At 39.0% G+C, this 20122-nt stretch overlaps 1 protein-coding gene across 5 annotated transcripts in view; it reads right to left on the reverse strand.

Moving 5' to 3' along the window:
• Nucleotides 1-20122, reverse strand: part of ksr2 (kinase suppressor of ras 2) — a 129747-nt gene that overhangs the window by 34636 nt on the left and 74989 nt on the right. For 4 of the 5 annotated variants that reach the window (XM_044196551.1, XM_044196552.1, XM_044196549.1 and 1 more), the window contains 9 exons: nt 19538-19607; nt 18218-18301; nt 17886-17971; nt 16465-16485; nt 16074-16183; nt 9115-9283; nt 7907-7948; nt 5048-5117; nt 149-197 (listed from right to left, as the gene is read on the reverse strand). In XM_044196551.1, coding sequence (XP_044052486.1) covers nt 149-197; nt 5048-5117; nt 7907-7948; nt 9115-9283; nt 16074-16183; nt 16465-16485; nt 17886-17971; nt 18218-18301; nt 19538-19607 — 701 coding nt within the window. The remainder of the gene's footprint in view (nt 1-148; nt 198-5047; nt 5118-7906; nt 7949-9114; nt 9284-16073; nt 16184-16464; nt 16486-17885; nt 17972-18217; nt 18302-19537; nt 19608-20122) is intronic. The other variant, XM_044196550.1, reaches the window with a different exon arrangement.

Here is a 20122-nt window from a genome sequence, read left to right on the forward strand (position 1 = left end):
ATTCTGATTCAGAAGTAATTTGATGCCGATGTTAAGTTGACTGTTACTAAAATGTGGAGAAGTAAAACAACGTAATGAATGACAACCTTACATTCGTGTACATTCAAAAGCATCCCAAAGGTCACACTTAGAGATCAAAAGGACTCACGTCTGATGTAGGTTCAACTTCGATTTGAAGTAAAGGGTTGCCTTCATTCCTAAAAGCAAGAAGAATAAATGTAGAAATAAATCCATGGGAAAACAATGTAAATAAAGTAGGACTCCTTTCACACATATAACTGTTTAGCCTTCATGTTTGTTTTTTTTATTAATTTTTTTTTTTGCTCCATTGAGCAGGTTTTTAATGGAGCTTTGGTTCTTTATTGCCCTAATAAAGTGTGAATGATACATTTTTGATCTCTAGTATCCTGACAATGTTGCAGTCTTGATTGATGCCCCTAAAAAGATTTATTTAGTACAGCTACGACGTTAGATATTTATGCCATTGTGACTCCCTTTATTTCCCTTGGACCCTGCTGGATTTTGGACTCTGCCTGCTCCCTGTTGTATCTGTTTGCCTATGTTGCCCGGATTTCAACCACTGGCTGCCATAGCCCTTTGGTGTTCAATAAATCACAGTTAACATTAGACTTTCTGTGTCATGTGTAAATCTTGCTTGTTTAGCGTAACTACTGGTATATTTATTTATGACTATCATTAAGTGTTGGTTACTTGTGGATTTATTATTGTTCCTTTCTTGAACTACATGACTGCATAGTGGTGTAGGGCCTGAAATACTTATAATCATAGCTGTATTAAATAAACATTTTTGGGAGCATCAGTTCAATGAACAGGTGCCTTGCTCTAGAACAGTTTCTTGCCAATGCACCTGATATAATATTGGGATGGCCATACACAACGTTGTAGCATTATTACAGTGTTTGATTTTAAATTATGATGTATCAAGTCTTACTATATGTTACAATGACAGCAACCATTTAAGTATATGTCCAGTATGTATATGTAAATACTATCCGTGATGTTGCAGTACTTTCTCCTCCTACTTAATTGAACTTATTGCTCATTGATTGCACCTGTGAAACCTTGAATCTGTAAGAACTGCTGAAACACAATGCAATAAAGTCTTTCAGTCTTCTTTTACCAAGACACCAAAGACAAGAGACATACTGTTGATGCAGAATCCCTCTGTTATAAGTAAGGTCCTTTATTGAGGCAATTTAATGACTATGAGATGAGCCATTTTCACTGTGACTGTTTTTAAACTGTTTTTTATTTAAATTTCCAATTTTTAAATCATTAAGTTTTTTCCCCCTGCCACTGCAAATCAGTTTACAGAAGATTTTACATTTCCCCTTCCTTTTTTTCCAACTAGTCCATCCTCCAGCCTTTGTTTATTTTTATGTCGTGTTTATCTTGTTTATTTTTGTTGACAGTTTTTTGTGGAGCTTTTCTTTGATACTATTCTGCACATTCAGGCTGTCGATTTTGTTCTAAAATATTACAAAATATTTTCGTGCCCACATTACACTGTAAAGAATTACTGGACCACAGGCTTTTACTGTAGCTCACCTGCAGTGGTCCACAGGTGGCAAGAGCACATTCAAATCCAAATTATCTGACAGATGAATGAATAAAATGTGAACAGAATTAAATGTAAGAGAGGGCGCTCCTAATTACTGGTTTCTGACCCTAATTTTTAATTTCACAGTTTTATGAACTTTCAAGTGCATTTTCACCCTGAGCCCCTATTAATTTCTGACCCCGGCATGTACACTGACACCTACACTGTGTGTGCTAAGGATACAAATGAACCCACTTCTCCTCTTCAACCCATTGTCCTCTGTCCACATAACTGGCTGTGTAACATCAGTGTGTAACCTTTCACAACCTTTCTGTGGTATATTAACACTGGTTTGCAAAGCAATCCTGGACTCTGGGCAAAGACCACAGGTGAGGCAGCGTATAAAATGTGATCGCTGTGGCGCCCTACCACTGGTTCGATCTCTGCTCTAATGAGGGGCACCTGCCGGGTCTGAGAAAGGCCCTCATTAACCTTGAGATGAGGCCATTAAGGCCAAAGAAATCTGCCACTGCAAGAGCATACGAAGATGTGGAAAAGGAGGGACAAGCATTAATTAAATCAGAGGAATATGGGTTTTATAAGCGCGCTAATGTATTCACATTTTTCAAAAGGCAGAGAATGAGAGACTGTGAGACTAGCTGCAGTTACATGCACACTTTTTTGTCATTCTGATTGAAATCATTCTGATTGAAGATTTCAGGTCAACTGTTTACATGGATGTGATCTAATATGGTCTGGTGTTTACATGCGCCGACACATTTAATTGGAACAGCTGTGTGACATGGACAAAAGTAATGAATAGTCATGCATCCATCTTCCTCGAAGGCTACCTGGAATTTGTTTGATCAGCTCCCTGAAGATGGATACCTATCACCTGTTCGGCGCAGTATTTGCCGTTATCGTGTGTTGCTCTTAATCAAGCAACAGCATGATGACAATGTGTGCTTTTTTTGGAAGTGGAGAAGCGTACGTCCACACGTATTTACGTCACGATGGATGGCATGTGCAGAAAGAACGCAGCCAGACAGTAATCAGATTAAATCGTTTACATGGTACAATTTTTCTTTTGATTGGTTTATGAAAAGGTTTAACCTACTCCTCTGGAGCATTTTTATTCTGTTTGGACTTTTAAACCATTTATAATCGGAATATAAGGTTGTATGTAAACGATGCTAGTGAGAAAAGGAGAAATAGTGAAACGTGGCTGCCTTAATTTAGAATACACTGGGGTATGTTTCCTCAGCTCTTGAGAAGCCTAGGTAAATAATGTGATGCTTTTATTTATTTATTTTAGCTTGCAGAATGAGCTACTGTAAAGGACAGCACTTCTTGAGCCAGTAGATTTTAAATATTTTTCTCAAGAACATCTCTCTATTTACTGCAACAGTTCCTCCAATGAAAAACTTTGTATTTCCCACCATCTCACACAAAGAATGTGAGAAAAGAAGCTGTACAAGGTATCTCCGAGTTTTCTCTGTCTGGAGTACACCTATAAAAAAAAAATCAATGTTATCTAGAAATTCAGTGACCAGAAAGAAACCTGCAATGCTGTCTAAGGTAAGTGAACCAAAGGCTTTCTCTTACCATTCAACAGCATTATTTACCTTTTTTATCATCAGGATATGATTGGTCATTGGTCAATTTGGATTCAATAACCTGGCTGTCACAGTCACTAGAGTCATCCAATATTTGTGAGAGACTTTAAGACATAAATGTTTTGTTCAGAAGGGATTCTTTGCCCCTTTAGTCAAACCATTAGGGGTATTTTGATCTGATCCAGCCCTACACAAACTAAGAAACACTGCATTACATATTGACAAATTATCACTTACTGTAATAGATACTTGATTTAACTTTCATTGACTTAACATTGACTTGAAAACCAGACCCTGTTCTACTAGCCTCAGCCTGACGATGTATTAGCTTATAGATGGTTTCTTTCATTGATATTTTTAAGAAGCTAAGACATGACCCTGAAGGCGTATCTAAATCAGTATCTAGCTAAGTCAGTACCTAGTCTACTGCTGTACTGACGTCATCATTTTGATAAAGATTAAACTTATTATGTTAGCAAACAACAAAGTTATGTCCAAGGTCTTAGCTGTCAAAGGGAGTTGTAATTGTTGAAGGGTTGACAACAAAATAATTGTTTCATGGTGAGCTACACAGATTTTACTTATACCTGTATACCCATTTGGCTTAGAAGGGTTGGCTAATAGCACCCTGTGGACAAAATCTAGGCCTCGAACTAATTTTTTTTCTGTCCACCCACCACTGAAATGGAAAATGTCCCCTATATAACTTTACATATTTATACAGGGGTCCATTTTATCCAAATGAAAATGACCATGTTGTCTTCACTGAGTTTCCTTCCCCTAGAGATCAACTTCCTACACAGCTGCCACTCATTCTCACTCAGTCCCAGTGTGTATATAGAGACCAGCTTGTCTTGGCCTGATCATCTTTGTCACTTTGCTGCTTTAAAAAATAGAATTCCTACATGCATTTATCACACCTTGTGCACTAAGGCTTCAATTCAATGGCTGAATTTAATCTGAACATACAGAAAGTAATCTTTATGTCACATCATAATGATTATGGTAATGAATGTTGCGCTACACCTCAAACAATCCCATTCTATTCAAACACATGCAGCCTACTGTGATGTATATATGCCATTATTTGTAGTCCTATATTTTCTTCTTATTCTTAATATTTCCAGGCGTTGCTTTCCATTTTCTTTATCTCAAAGCTGGCAGCTGCTACAGGAATTCTGCATGAAGACATCAAATGCAGTTTTTTTTTTTAAATCCAGATACATCACTAAAATGTACAGCCCCATGCCCTATACCTTAATTTAAAAACTCATACCATTTGCCTTCCTCTGTCTAGGACCTTTTCAAGACTATGTTGATATTTGTAAAATAAAATTAACAGTGGCATTATTTGCTATTGATTAAACCATTACAATCTATGAGTACAGTCCATTTTTCATCATAATTGACCATCCGCCTATAGATGGAGGTTATCTTGCCCTGTTTCTTGTGATAGATTGAGATCCTAATCTAATTAACATCTGGGTCGAAAGGCATCTCATCACTCCTCCTCTTCCGGTTGTTTTCCCGTGACCACTGGCTTCCTCAAAGAGCCAGTGAAAATCCAGTTGGCATCCCAAGTGTAGCGTGAACTAAAGGCCATGCTAACATTAGTCTCTGAGTATTCGTCATGTTGGTCCTCACATTGAAATTGTCACCCAAATATCTGTGCTCCAATAAGTTTGACTTGGCCTCTGACCAGCAGCCACAGAGAGAAGGAGAAGAGGGAGGAGGAGACGAGGGAGCATGCAGATGAGAGGAAGATTACTGAGAGGAGAGATGGGCCTGATTAAGATCAGAAGTACTTTCTTAATTTCTTTAAAGGTAGACGTGGTTTTATTGAATTGCTTGTGTAATAGATTCTACTCACCCTGGTTCAGACAGGACAGGGTGCAGGATGACCTGTGGTGCTCTGCTTGGAGGAGCTTCTGGAGCAACATCTGGAGATATTAGAGTCACAAAACATCAAACCAACAAATTAGAAAGTTGCAGTTAGTATTAAATCCTTTTTAACATTGTGTATAATGCTGTCCATGTTTTAGAAAGGAAGTAGAAGATATCAGCTATAGGTAGGACAGATGTATCTTAAGCTGGAGCTAAGGTGGCTAAGATAAGATAGACTTTATTTATCCTTTATTTATATATGATAGGAATGGCCCAGTAGTCTTCTCCTTTTCAGTAACACACATGTAACAAAGCCATCTCCACTGCAAACCTTCATATCACAGAGTAAATTAAATAATGTAAAAACATACAAAATCCCAACATACAATAAATCTGTCTAGTGTTGCAGTGGTGCCATCAATGGTTGAAATCTGATGCTGAACTATAAATCAAAACCTAGGTTGAAGGTATTTATGGTGGGCTCCTGTTAACCCCTTGCATCTAGTATAAACCCAGCTTTAGACAGGGTTTGCAAACGTCCAGGGTACCATGGGGTGCACCACATTCCTCTGAAACTCTGCTTAATGCATAATCTCTTCAATCAAAATTAATTTGTGGACCTCTTGTTATTCACCACATCTGGACAGCAGAAAAGTATTGAATTCTCACACACTGTCAGCACTAGGTTTTTTAAAAATGCAACATTTCAGTTAGAGACATTTTTCAGGCATCAAATTTACCTTACAATGATATATTGTGAATATATTGTGCATTTTTGCAGTGCCTAACAAAGGTTCATAACTAAAACCTTGCATTTTTGAAACACTTACTATAGTGCTGGTCGTGTGCTAGAATTCAACACTTACTTTTACATGTATTTATTTTTTTATGCACCTGGTGTGCACTAGACACCACTTTGCCTGAATGCAGCAAAGGAAATGTTAGCTGTACAATGGAAACTCCTCACATTCTCCTAACCATATTGAATTGCTATATATTTTTTCTTGACATAACTTGTATGGAAATATCAGTTAATGTAGAAAATGTCCTCCTGGTGGGAACAGTAGCAGACTCTGTGGTATGGAGAGATGCAATTATGTGTTGCTATACAGCAATGGAATATCACTTTTCTGCACCTTCACACTATGTGTCTTTAAAGTATGTAGAAAAGCACATTTAATTTGATCACCATAAAAGGACGTACAGCACATACAGTCATATTATAGGAGAAAGAGAAACAGCAGGTTGAATTCTCTTTGCTCTTCTTTGGAAGCACTCCTTTTCAACATGTAAGATGAGCAAGGCCAGCTGTTGTGTTCTATCTACCTCTGAAAGACATCAGAGGATTCACTGCCACGCTTGCTGCCTGTGTTGGCACACTCTGACAATTTGTGGCACAAAGTGGGAGCCACAAAAAACATTCCATTTGTGGCACGGTGCATTAGTAGCTGGCACCATCGCCTCACAGCAAGAAGGACGTGGTTTTGTTTTCTGTGTGGAACCTGCATGGATGTTTGTATGGATTTACTCCAAAGACCAGCAAGCCAGGAGGATTGAAGGCTTTAAATTGGCCAATGGTGTGAATGTGAGCCAGTCGGTTTGTCTGTGATCCCTGTGACAGACAACTTCTGCAGGGTATTCCTACTTTCTACCAAAAATGTACGCTAGGATATGCTCAAGCCCCTTGTGACACTGAAAATGAGCACTTGTGTGAAGACAATAAATTGATACATTTTAAATCAGACTGTAATTGCCCCTGGAAGGCTTATGTAAATGTTTTTCTTTTTGTTTGTTTTCTTTTCTTTTCTAAACAAGAGCCAGCATTTACAGTATAAAGGTATATTCAGTACAGTATACTCAGTACAGGATATCCCTGAAGAGCAGAGTTTATGCGTTTTTTGTGATCTTAGTGATGTTGAGGAGGAATTTCATTTTGTATTCCATTCCCCCATGTCCAGAGACTTGAGGAATCATTTGTATGAAAAAATGCAGTTGAGGAATCCTGATTTGTTTTGGTTGTCTGAAGGTAATATGTTGAGTTGGCTGTTTAATGAGAAGGTTTCTGCCTTAGCAAGATTTAGAGAAAATGCATGGAAACTAAGACAGAGAACACTATATCCATCATAATAAGACCTTATTTGTTATGGAAAGTGAATGTTCTGACATGTTGAATTTGTGGAACTGTATGTTGTGATTGGTCATGTGGCCATCCTGGTTGTAATTGTTGTCCAGTGTCTTGTAAGCCCATACAGGTTGGGCACCATAAGGTGCAGGACATTCAAATAAACAAATCAATCAATCAATTAGTATAGTACATTTAATATGACGTGGATGTGACATTAGTTCCACTTACAACATAATGTTTTTTGATTGATGGGACTTATAAGTGGTAGTGTTTGACCATGTTGTTATGCAGCATATAAAGGTAGCTGATGTAATTTAGCTGAAAAACAGACAACAGTATGTGCGGCTACAATAATTAGAACCTGGATACCGCTGTGTGCTGTATATTTATGCATTTCCAAAAACCTGTCTCCCCAGATCTCAATTACACCTCATTCTTTTCCTCACACCACTCCAGGTTGTCTCTGCTTTAATAACCTGCCAAATGAGAAAAGACCGTGTGGTACCAGTGTGGGCAAAAGCAAATAGTCTGCGCATTGACAAATCATTAGGAGACCCAAATGAGACCAGCAATGAGTGGGTGTAGGGGCCAAGAGTCTTAAAGTAGGCCAAGGTGAGGAGATGAAAATCACCACCAACATCAAAAGAGCCCTCTTCCTCCTTACTTTTCCTGGGCTGGTTGCAGTGCATTATGGGTGATGATCAATTATGAGGTACTTACCTGGAAAGATGAACTGCTGTTTGTATTTGAAATAACTGGAGGCTGCAGAAACAGACAAAAGGAGAGCTGGAGTTTGATCTGAAGTCATGTGGACTCCAATCTTACATGGTTGTTAGTTCAGTATTTATACTGTACTTAAATGAGTTCATATCCAGATTATAAACACCGTTTTGCTTCGCAGCACAAATTTAAAGTTCCCACAAAGACAAACAAACAATAATTTATGTTGATTAACCATTTGTACTCTAGTCCTTTACAGTATACTTGATTTTCACTCCCTTCATTTACAAGCTTTTAGCACAGTCACTACATGAATTTGCCTGACATGCTAATTTATTCTAAAAATAATACAGTACAATACAGTACTGTACTGTGTTATTTTGTGTTGTACATGTTCTAGGACATTTTTATGAAAACATTGTTTTATGAACTATAGAATTTTAAAAGTTTTTAGCCACGCTAACAGCATGGCTCTGAGGATGGCAATCTCAGTCTGTCTGTTGTTCAGTCCACCACGTTGGTCCAGACTGAAATATTACAGCAAATATTGGATGGATTGCCATTGAATTTTGCACAAACAGACTTTCGTGGTTCCAAGACAAAGTATCCAACTGACTTTTGTGATCCCCAGACATTATTGGATGGATTGCCTGACATTTGGTACACAAATTCATGTTCCCATCAGGATAAATTGTAATCCCTTTGGTGATCGTCTTTTCATTTAGTGCCATCATCAGGTGAAATAATAATTTTAATATTGTTTATGACCAAAAATCTACAAAATGAATCATATTTCCATAATCTTCTGTAATTTTTTTGTGCTAATTAGCAATGTTAGCATAACATGCTAAATGAAGAGATAGAACATGGTAAATATTATGCCTGCTTAACATCAGCATAACATTGTCATTGTGAGAATGTTAGCATGCAGACATTAGCATTTAGCTCAAAGCACCGCTGTGCCTGAGTACAGCCTCATAGAGCCGCTAGCATGGCTGTAGACTCTTAGTCTTGTTTGCCTGTATGTCCACAGCTTGTGCACTCATATTGTTTTTCTTTTTCTTACTACTGTTTGGGATAATCATGTTCTATGTTTTAAAACCACAGTTTCCATAATGCTTTAGGGGATGCAAGGGTTAATTGCTTCCTCTGTGATAAACCTGTCAACCATTTAAATTTGTGTATACAGATCTTGCACATTCTAATACCTGTCAAGTTGAACTGTTTCTGTTGCCGCGCTGACTGTGGGGAGGGATGCAGTGGCGAGGGAGGTGTGGCACTGCTGGGCAGGGGAGGAGCTGGGGAGGACGGGGTGGAGGAGGTGGTGGATGAGGGATTACTGCTGGAGTCTGGTTGGTACGGGACTGGGATGTGATCCTGCGAAGAGACAGAAAAAAGAGAGGTCAACAGAAGCTGTACTTAAACTTCAATATTGGTGACTTTGGAAGTTTTAGTCTGGTAATCACAAAATGCTTGCACTCTACTTTATTGTTGGTCTCTTTCTGAATCATACCACACGTTTCTAGATTGATTTTCTACCTTCCAGGCAGCATTAATTTCAGTACAATATGAAAATCAACTTGCAGACACTTGAAACTTGCCCGACAGAGGTAATCCATCACAATGAGCAATATGCTACCTTTATTTCTTGACAAAGTTATGTTATCATTGTGTAGGGCTGCAGTTGTGAACAGGAAGCATTTTAAAAACTGCCCTTAGTGGTGCATTCAGGGATGCTGCAACATCCTCAAAAATAAGGTTAACTTAAATTGAATTAGGAAAACTACTTAACATACATACTCTCGTCAAATCTGTGTATATTTCACTCAATCAGCTGACTTTGTGTGTTCCAGATGTTCACTTAAACCAGTCTGATTTCACCATGATGCATTTATTAATTGTCTTTTGCCATCCATCCATTTTCTACCGCTTGGTCCCGTTAGGGGTCACGGGTGACTGGAGCCTATCTTAGGCAGGGTACACCCTGGACAGTGGCCAACTCGTCGCAGGGCTAACACAGACACAGACAAGGACAGACAACCATTCACTCTCACATACATTCAATACGGGCAATTTAGAGTTATCAATTAACCTACACATGCATGTCTTTGGACGGTGGGAGGAAGCCGGAGAACCCGGAGAGAACCCACGGTAACACGGGGAGGACATGCAGACTCCACCCAGAGAGATTGTGTGATGATGGTCTGGTCCGGGAATCGATCCCACGAACCCACGATCTCCTTATTGGGAGGCAGGAGCTTTAGCCGCTCTGCCACCGTGCACCGTGTCTCTTTGTTACCAAACTCAATTTTCAGATCTACATCACAACCACTGGCAAGAATCCATCCAATTTCAATACAATTAATACCTAAACATAATAATTTCTTTATGGAGTCTAATCAACCAAAGTCTATTTGTGGACAACTTTTTTTTAGAATTAACTCACGAATAATCACTTATTACTTAGACAATAAGTCTCTTCTGATTGTACAGACTGTGCCGAAAAAGCACTTTAATTCAATTCATTTCAACTAAATTTTATTTATATAGCGCCAATTCATAACAGAAGTTATCTCATTGCGCGTTTCCTATAGAGCAGGTCTAGACCGTACTCTTTATAATATCAATTACAGAGACCCAACAAATCCCACCATGAGCAAGCATTTGGCGACAGTGGCAAGAAAAAAAATCCTTTTAACAGGCAGAAACCTTGGACAGAACCAGACTCAATGGTGGGCGGCCATCCGCCGCTGCCGTGTTTTGAGAGAGAGCGAGAGAGAGAGGAGGGGTTTGGGGGAAGGGGATAGGGTTAGGGAGGCACAATGCAAAGACCACGTAGAATTTTTTTTTTTTTTTTTGTAGAATAGTAATTGTAGTGTTAATATTAATAAATTAGTAATAATAGGAATGACAGCTATAGGAAGAATAATGTCAGCATCAGTAGTATCAGAGCCAATAACAACAACTGTAGTAGCAGTTGTTGAGCAGGAACATGGTGGCAGCAGGTGGCCCACAACCACAGATCCAGACTCTGCAGCTCCTGAGGCAGAAATACCTGGTGAAAGCGACAGAAGGAGAGAGGAGAGAAACGAGAAAGCACAGAACTACGGGAGAGAGAAGATGTTGAGTTAGTAACATGCAGTAATGGGATGAAAATGCATACAGATGGAGAGGGAGAGAAGGAGCGAGGAAAGAGGCGCATCATGTGAAGTCTCCCGGCAGTCTAGGCCTATAGCAGCATAACTAAGGGATGGTTCAGGACTCACCCAACCCAGCCCTAATTATAAGCTTTATCAAAGAGGAAAGTCTTTAGCCTACTCTTAAATGTGGAGATGGTGTCTGCCTCCCGAACCCAAACTGGGACCTGATTCCACAAACAAGGCGCTTGATAATTGAAGGCTCTGGCTCCCATTCTACTTTTGGAGACTCTAGGAACCACAAGTAACCCTGCAACCTGGGAGCGCAATGTTCTAGTCAGATAATATGGTGTTATGAGATCTTTAAGATACGAAGGTGCCTGACCATTAAGTGCTCTGTAGGTGAGGAGAAGGATTTTAAATTCTATTCTAAATTTTACAGGGAGACAGTGCAGAGAAGCTAATATTGGAGAGATATGATCTCTTTTCCTACTTTTTGTCAGTACACGTGCCGCAGCATTCTGGATCAACTGGAGAGTCTTAAGGGAATTATTCGGGCAGCTGGATAATAAGGAATTGCAGTAGTCCAGCCTAGAAGTAACAAATGCATGCACAAATTTTTTGGCATCATTTTGAGACAGGATGTGCCTGATTTTTGCAATATTACGTAGGTGAAAAAAGGCAGTCCTTGAAGTTTGTTTCATGTGGGAGTTAAAGGATAAATCCTGATCAAAGATAACTCCAAGGTTCCTTACAGTGGTGCTGGAGGCCAGGGCAATGCCATCTAGAGTAACTATATCTTTAAATAATTTGTCTCGGAGGTGTTTGGGACCAAGTACAATAACTTCAGTTTTGTCAGAGTTTAACATCAGAAAGTTACAGGTCATCCAGGTCTTTATGTCCTTAAGGCATGCCTGAAGTTTAGTTAACTGGTTAGTTTCATCTGGCTTGATCGATAGATATAATTGGGTATCATCTGCATAGCAATGAAAGTTTATGGAGTGCTTGCTAATAATACTGCCTAGAAGAAACATATATAAGGTGAATAGAATTCGGTCCAAGCACAGAACCTTGTGGAACTCCGTGACTAACTTTGGCGTGCACGGAGGACTCACCGTTAACATGTACAAACTAAGATCGATCTGATAGATAGGATTTAAACCAGCTTAGTGCGGTTCCTTTAATGCCAATTACATGTTCCAGTCTCTGTAATAGGACGTGATGGTCAATGGTGTCGAACACAGCACTAAGATCTAACAAGAGACAAGTACAGAGACAAGTCAATTGTCTGATGCAATTAAAAGGTAATTTGTAATTTTCACCAGTGCTGTCTCTGTGCTATGATGCACTTTAAACCCTGACTGAAAATCCTCAAATAAACTATTGTTATTTACAAAGTCACACAACTGATTGGTGACTGCTTTCTCAAGGATCTTAGAAAGAAAGGGAAGGTTAGATATAGATCTATAGTTGGCTAAAACCCCAGGATCAAGAGTGGGCTTTTTAAGAAGCGGTTTAATTACAGCTACTTTGAAGGATTGTGGTATATAGCCTGTTAATAAAGACAGATTGATCATATCCAGTAAAGAAGTGCTAATTAAGGGTAAAACGTCTTTAAGCAGCCTAGTTGGAATGGGGTCTAAGAGACAGGTTGATGGCTTAGATGAATTAATCGTCGAAGTCAGCTGAAGAAGGTTGACAGGAGCAAAGCAGCCAAAACACACATCACGCTCTACTTTATTAATTACATAAAATCTGAAAATGTTTTCCAAAAGACAAACAGTAAGCAAACATTGGTGTTGTGGGAAAACAGATTTCCTTCTGTTCAGCAGCCAACTCTTAGATCTCTGATGTCAGAGCACCCTTGAATGCACCAAGAGTTAGAAGTTTCAAACTTAACCTAGCTCTTAACTGCAACATGATGATAACATAACTGAAAAAATAGAGACAGCCCCCTTTCGATTTGATGGATTATCTTTCTCATGGAAGTTTCAAGTTTCTGTTTCAAGTTGATTTTCGTAGTTCACTAAAATGAATAGAAATCAATGGCTGCCTTGAAAGTGGGAAATCAATCTGAAGATTTAGGGTATGGTTTAAAAAAATTCTCTGAAATTATGTAAAGTATATGCAATTTGTAATGAATTAGCTAAAACTGGTGTACTGGTGTATGGTCATTTACAATTTTATCTTATCTACCCAAATAAAATCATGTAGTTCTGACTTCAACTGGAAATCATCATAAAACACAGGTAGTGACAAATTACAGCAGAACAATCATATTTACTAGATTGGGTGACATCAGAGATTATGAAAGCTTGATTAGGTAGTTTGATACTTCATTAGAAGTCCCAAAAATGCATCCTACCGATAAGAAAAATCTCCACCTATGTGTAAACTTTCTAATAAAGAAGGATATCTAGGAAATATCTGATAGTCTTGAATATATCCCACCTAGCCACAGATACTGGAAGTTCAAGGTACTAAAAATCACAATTGAATTAATTTTTAAAAAAAACTATAAACACACCTTTTTACCATAAATATTACTAGCATATAAACTGTTTATAATAGAAGAGTCTGATATGTCTAACATGACAGTCTAAGATGAAAAAAATAGCATGTTGTATGATTCTCAACTTTTCAAAATTGAAAATATTGCCCTGTTTTATCCCTGTGTATATATAAACATTCAGACGTGAACAAAACTTTAACAAAACATTCATTTTGTTTTAGTTGTTGTCTGGTGTTTGTACGTGTAATATAATACATTTCATTCAATAACAGGTTTCATTCCTGTGTTTTTGAATTTTGGTAGTGGGACTGCACCTTAGTTTACCTTTAGATTATTGATTGTGACTTTAAATATTGCCTTCAAAGGATGAAGTTGAATTAGTTTGTGGAATTGTTCTGTGTGTTTATGGTGAGCAGTGCTCTTCGTAACTAGGAGCTACTGCTTGTTGAGTTTTACAGTACATTGCAGTAACTTATTGAATTTTAAACACAATTATCATGATAGGAAAAACTAGGAAATCCCAGGCCCAGGTTGAAAATAACTAGAATCTGTTGCAATACAGGTCACTGTTTAGCTGATCAAAGCATCATCCTTCTTTGTTTCATCCTTTTGAATTTTGGCCCACTCATCTTTGCAGAATTGTTGTAATTCAGCTACACTGGAGGGTTTTCGAGCATGAACTGCCTTTTTAAGGTCATGTCACAGCATATCAATAGGATTCAGGTCAGGACTTTGATTATCCCACTCCAAAGTCTTCATTTTATTCTTCTTCAGCCATTCAGAGGTGGACTTGCTAGTGTGTTTTGGGTCATTGTCCTGCTACAGAACCCAAGTTCGCTTCAGCTTGAGGTCACAAACAGATAGCCGGAAATTCTCCTTGAGTTTTTGGTAGACAGCAGAATTCATGGTTCCATTTATCACAAGTCTTGCAGGTCCTGAAGCAGGAAAACAGCCCCAGACCATCACACTACCCCCACCATATTTTACTGTTGGTATGATGTTCTTTTTCTGAAATGCGGTGTTACTTTTACGCCAGATGTAATGGGACACACACCTTCCAAAAAGTTCAACTTTTGTCTCGTCAGTCTACAGAGTATTTCCTCAAAAGTCTTGGGGATCATCAAGATGTTTTCTGGCTAAAATGAGACGAGCCTTAATGTTCTTTTTGCTCAGCGGTGGTTTTCGTCTTGGAACTCTGCCATGCAGGCCATTTTTGCCCAGTCTCTTTCTTATGGTGGAGTCATGAACACTGACCTTAACTGAGGCAAGTGAGGCCTGCAGTTCTTTGGATGTTGTTGTGGGGTCTTTTGTGACCTCTTGGATGAGTCGTCGCTGCGCTCTTGGGGTAATTTTGGTCAGCCGGCCACTCCTGGGAAGGTTCACCACTGTTCCATGTTTTCGCCATTTGTGGATAATGGCTCTCACTGTGGTTTGCTGGGGTCCCAAAGCTTTAGAAATGGCTTCATAACCTTTTCCAGACTGATAGATCTTAATTACTTTCTTTCTCATTTGTTCCTGAATTTCTTTGGATCTTGGCATGATGTCTAGCTTTTGAAGATCTTTTGGTCAGGTAGGTCCTATTTAAGTGATTTCTTTATTGAGAACAGGTGTGGCAGTAATCAGGCCTGGGTGTGGCTAGAGAAATTGAACTCAGGTGTGATAAACCACAGTTAAGTTATGTTTTAACAGGTGGGGCAATCACATTTTCCACATGGGGATATGTAGGTTTGGATTTTGTTTTCCCTTAATAATAACAACCTTCATTTAAAAACTGCATTTTGTGTTTACTTCAGTTATCTTTGACTAATATTTAAATTTGTTTGATGATCTGAAACATTTATGTGTGACAAACATGCAAAAAAAAAAAGAAATCAGGAAGGGGGCAAATACTTTTTCACACCACTGTATTTATATTCATGATGACAAGGATGACAAGTATCTGCTGAGTCAAAGAGTTTCAAACACAACAATAAGAATAAACAAACACAGTCACATTTCTTAAAACCTCAACCTCCACAGCTACCACCATGGCAGTTTGATATTGCAGAGAACAGCAACAAGAATGCTATATAAAAAAGATCTGTTTACAAAGATATTTCCACATGATCTGGTTATGCTTTATTAGCATTTTAAAAGGACAAACATGAAAGTTGAGCATTCGCCAAGGTCAAATTTTCACATGCTCACACACACTCACACACTTTCTTGCTTAACACTCACATTTGGTTCACAAGATTCCCATCATAGTGTCACCACCATGGAAATCTTGTGATAAACTTTTTTCCTCTGGAACTGAGAAATTGTTAGATGTGCTGGCTGGAAAATATTAAGTGTATGAAAACAAATCCATCTGTGTAAACATCAGTACTGCTGAAGATATTTTCATATGGTTTCATGATCCCCTGGGAAAGACACGATGACTCATTACCATTTTCCAGACCCCAAAAAATGGAAGAAATGTGATAAGTTGCACAGGTTACACACAGATTGTAATACACGGTTTATTTTTTACACTTACCTTGTTGATTTTGTTGGTTTTGGGGAGCGTCTGACTGATGTGCAGGTCTGTGTACCTGAGCGGGTTGTTGATGTCACACGGCACTGATTCGGTCCGTACCAGACGAGCTACTACAGAAAAAAAGCACAGATGAACAATGAAGCACTGTGGGAGACCAAAATTAAACAATATTCACCTAATTGCTTTAGGATAATTAGGAGAAACTCTTTATCAGGCTCTGCTTCTAATGTGAAAAATTAACAAACTGCCCTTTCTTGAACACCATCCATTTGTTATCGCGAAGCAGACACTTTGTTCAGAAAAAGAATTTCCTTAAGCAAACTGTGTCATTAAGAAACTGTCACTTTCTCTTACTAAAGCACGGAAGAAGAAGTCTAATTAGTGTCCTTACCTTGAGTTGTTCCTTGGTGGTCTTATTTGAGGTATAAAGACAGGGGGGAAGGCAGAGAAAGGACAAAAGAATCTCAATTCTGATAGCAGATAATGGGAATTTTTTTAATGCTGTCGGTGTCAGTACAAACAGTGCATGACGCAGTCACATTTGTCAAACTTAAGTGGCTTAATTAATCAGCAGATCTGCCTAAACCAGCAGAGGCTTATTAACTTTTTTAAATGGAGATTCAACTGAAAAAAATGTCTCTTCAGTATCTCTAAGGACTCAGATACATTCAAATATATGAATAATCATGATCAGCTCTGTCAAAGGTGCTACAAAGCCTCCACAACCACACATCACATTTAACGTGTAGGAATTCAAAAACGTGGCATTGTGGTTTAACAAGCAGCCAGCCTACATTTTGGAGATATTTACAGCTAGTTATTAGCCACGGTGACTGCACACAACACGTGGTTCACATACCATCCTTTGTTCAAAACCAGGTGGTTCCTGAATGTTGGCACAGCTAACCGTGGCTAGCTAGCAGCTAAGACACAACATGTAAATCAGTAAGCTTTGGAATTACTGGGATGCCTTTTTCCTGTTACAGGGAGGCGCACTACTTCCCCATACCTCCAGCCACTGCACAAAGCTAACACATCTCAGGGTGTGTTCAGACAGAACACGAGGCAAATTTTAGAGGCAGCATTGCATTACATGTTCCATTGCATAGAAAGACGCATGTGGGCGCACAAATGTGCCCAGGATGACAAAGGTGAAAATGTTTCAACTTGTGTGAAAATTTCGTGGTTATCCTAGGCCTTTATGAATCTTCTTCATAAACTTACAGAGATGATGAAAAAGGAGAGACTGGATGGAAATGACATGAGCTGGAGTTTCTGGTGACTTCTGCATTCAGTCAGATGCTGAGCTGCCACACAAACACACACAGGGACATTCCCATTGCCTATGTTTCTAGCAACCTTACAACTAACATCTATATAGTCGGTACATTGGCAGTTTGGGGGGAATCAACACAGACTACACAAACAGTCCAGTGATCAAATTTGCAGCAATGACAAAAGGTAAAAATTCACTTCGCTTTCTGTCTGAACACACCTTCAGACCATTCTATCCACTGAACACACACACAAACACATTAACCATTCAACCCCACATCAAACTCTCGGTAAGACTAAAAACAAAGTAATTCCCAAAATGCTGAAGTAACAGAATGTGGTAGTAGTAACTGTAATGTAATTACTGAATTTCATCTGGAAATGACAACATACTACCCTTACATTAATGAAATATCCATCATTCTATTTTTCTTCAAAAAAGGAAGGACAATTATTCGTATTTCCAACAAGCAGATTCAGGTAACTTCATTCACACTTAATACATTTAATATGACACCTGGATCATGAAAACTGTACCTTTGAGGGATTCTCGTCCGCCTCGCTGTATGATCAGTAAATGGCAAGGTGGGGCTTCTTTGGTGCATTTGTTGTGGCACTTCAGCCTGAGTGTATACAAAAGGGCAGTTCATTTGGTTAGTGTTTGTCTTAATGTTGTTATTATTTTAGTTTATTTACACAGCAATGAAACCAATGCATAGTGGGAGCAATAACATGTAGAAAAACAGACAAGTGAGGTAAATAAATAAAAATATCAATACAAACAAAAAACAAGCAAGATGACGGTGAATATGTATCAGACACAAATCAGTACTACTGTACTTAAGACAAAAAACAGTCTCAATACCTACTTGCAGTTTTTACATTTCAGTCCAAACAACATTCCCTTTCCACATACTATGCATGTCTGGGACATCCAATACTTTGTGGAAAACCTGCAGGCAAAAGGAAAAAGAATGAGATAAGGACATTTAAAAACGTCAGGACTGCACTTTCAGCTTGTTGCACATCTATATGACATGTAAGAGCTGTGGATTACCGTGAGGAGAACACTGCTTCTGACCTTTTGCCTTTCATAACATTCTCTCATTCTGACAGACAGCGTTTGTCAAAGAAGGCCTCACATTCCCTGCGTAACCTTTCTGCGAGGATAATAGATGCCTGAAGAAGCTACCATCCTAATCTCCCTCACCTGCTGATTTAATTTGGGCCCATTTCATTTTCATCTTTCAGTAACCCTGTGCGAATGAACATCTTACGTAGTCGCTCTGCAGCGCAGGACAGAGGCCATAGGGTTTACATCAATACAACAGTCAGTCCGAGTGATGGGAGCTCAGAGGCCCATGCCACACTCAAACAAACAAATCCACAATGTGCTCTGTAGTAGCAACCAATTCCCTGCACAGACTGACTGAACGGTTCGAGCACGTATGCGACTATTGGCTGTATTTACTGATGCGACGCCCGGGTGCCAGCAGTGCTGCTGGCTGGCTAATGGCAGGTGACAAATGTAGTTTGACAGAATCCAAATCTCTTTATTAGGCCCCTCCTTCGCCTCAATTGAGAGGCACGACTCAATCCAACCCCTGACGGATTTTTAGTGGACTCTGCTGTCAAATATGAACGATGATGTGACATTAAGGGCAGATTCTGCATAAAGAAATGTTCTTTCCGCACAATGGAGGCCCTAAAGCCAAAGTGGTGCATTGTGTACCAATTGCACAAATGCACTTATTTTAACAAGCCAACAATGCGATCAAGGGCACACGTTAGAAATATGCAAATTGGCACGTCAAGGACATTGTTGGATGGATTAATGGCATTTCTCTTAAAACCAGCCTTAATCTTCACATAGCGGCTCTATAAATTACATTTGCGCTCAGTTTGGGTATGATGAGGCTTAGAGCTTCTCTTACCACCTCGCTAACTTTCAGCAGGCAAAACGCCCACGTTCTGGAGGTTGCTGAGATCCGACAACTAATACGGTATTGTTTTACTTTTTAGATCACTAGCATTTGGAGTCAAGCAGGGTGAAAGAGAGAAAGAGACTTGAGATGAGTTATGCAAGAGGCCCTTTTTAATTGGACTGGCATTCTATCACAGATGTATGAGTATGTATGCACACAGGGAAACTCACACACAGTCAGCCACACACTTTCCTTTAGGCCTACCTGTGTTTTATTGAGTTTCCCAGATCTCTTCGGGGAATCTGTGGGGACCAGCGAGGCACTGAGAGAGTGTCTGGAGAGGAAGACACAGGAGAGACGGGAGGTTATGTTTTTCTTTTTTTTAAGTTAAATGGTAATACTGACAGAATTTCTTTCAGAATTGACAAAATGGCTTGCGTTAAACATTCATTTAACACATATGGCATGTAGCAACAAGCTGACATTTTGGTGTCAGACTTAATTAGCTGTTTGCATATCATGCACACAGTTAGTCATGACTCACTGTCGACTCATCACTGTAAATGAGATGTTGTCTTAATTGTCTAGATAGATAGATAGATAGATAGATAGATAGATAGATAGATAGATGCCTGATTTATAGTCAATGTTTCAACTGCATCAATAGCTATGTTTTTGCTATTCGTACAAACTGCAGGAGTTTGATGGGGTTTGCATCCTGAGTCCCATGTGTGGTTAGGTTTAGGCAACCAACATAACATAAAACATGAAAAAGTTTAAACATTGTTGCAAGACGGAAGAGGGAAAACATAAAAAATATGTGGTTTGTCATACATACATACATACATA

Source organism: Siniperca chuatsi, linkage group LG5 (assembly GCF_020085105.1).
Source record: "Siniperca chuatsi isolate FFG_IHB_CAS linkage group LG5, ASM2008510v1, whole genome shotgun sequence".
In the NCBI taxonomy this organism is placed as follows: Eukaryota; Metazoa; Chordata; class Actinopteri; order Centrarchiformes; family Sinipercidae; genus Siniperca; species Siniperca chuatsi.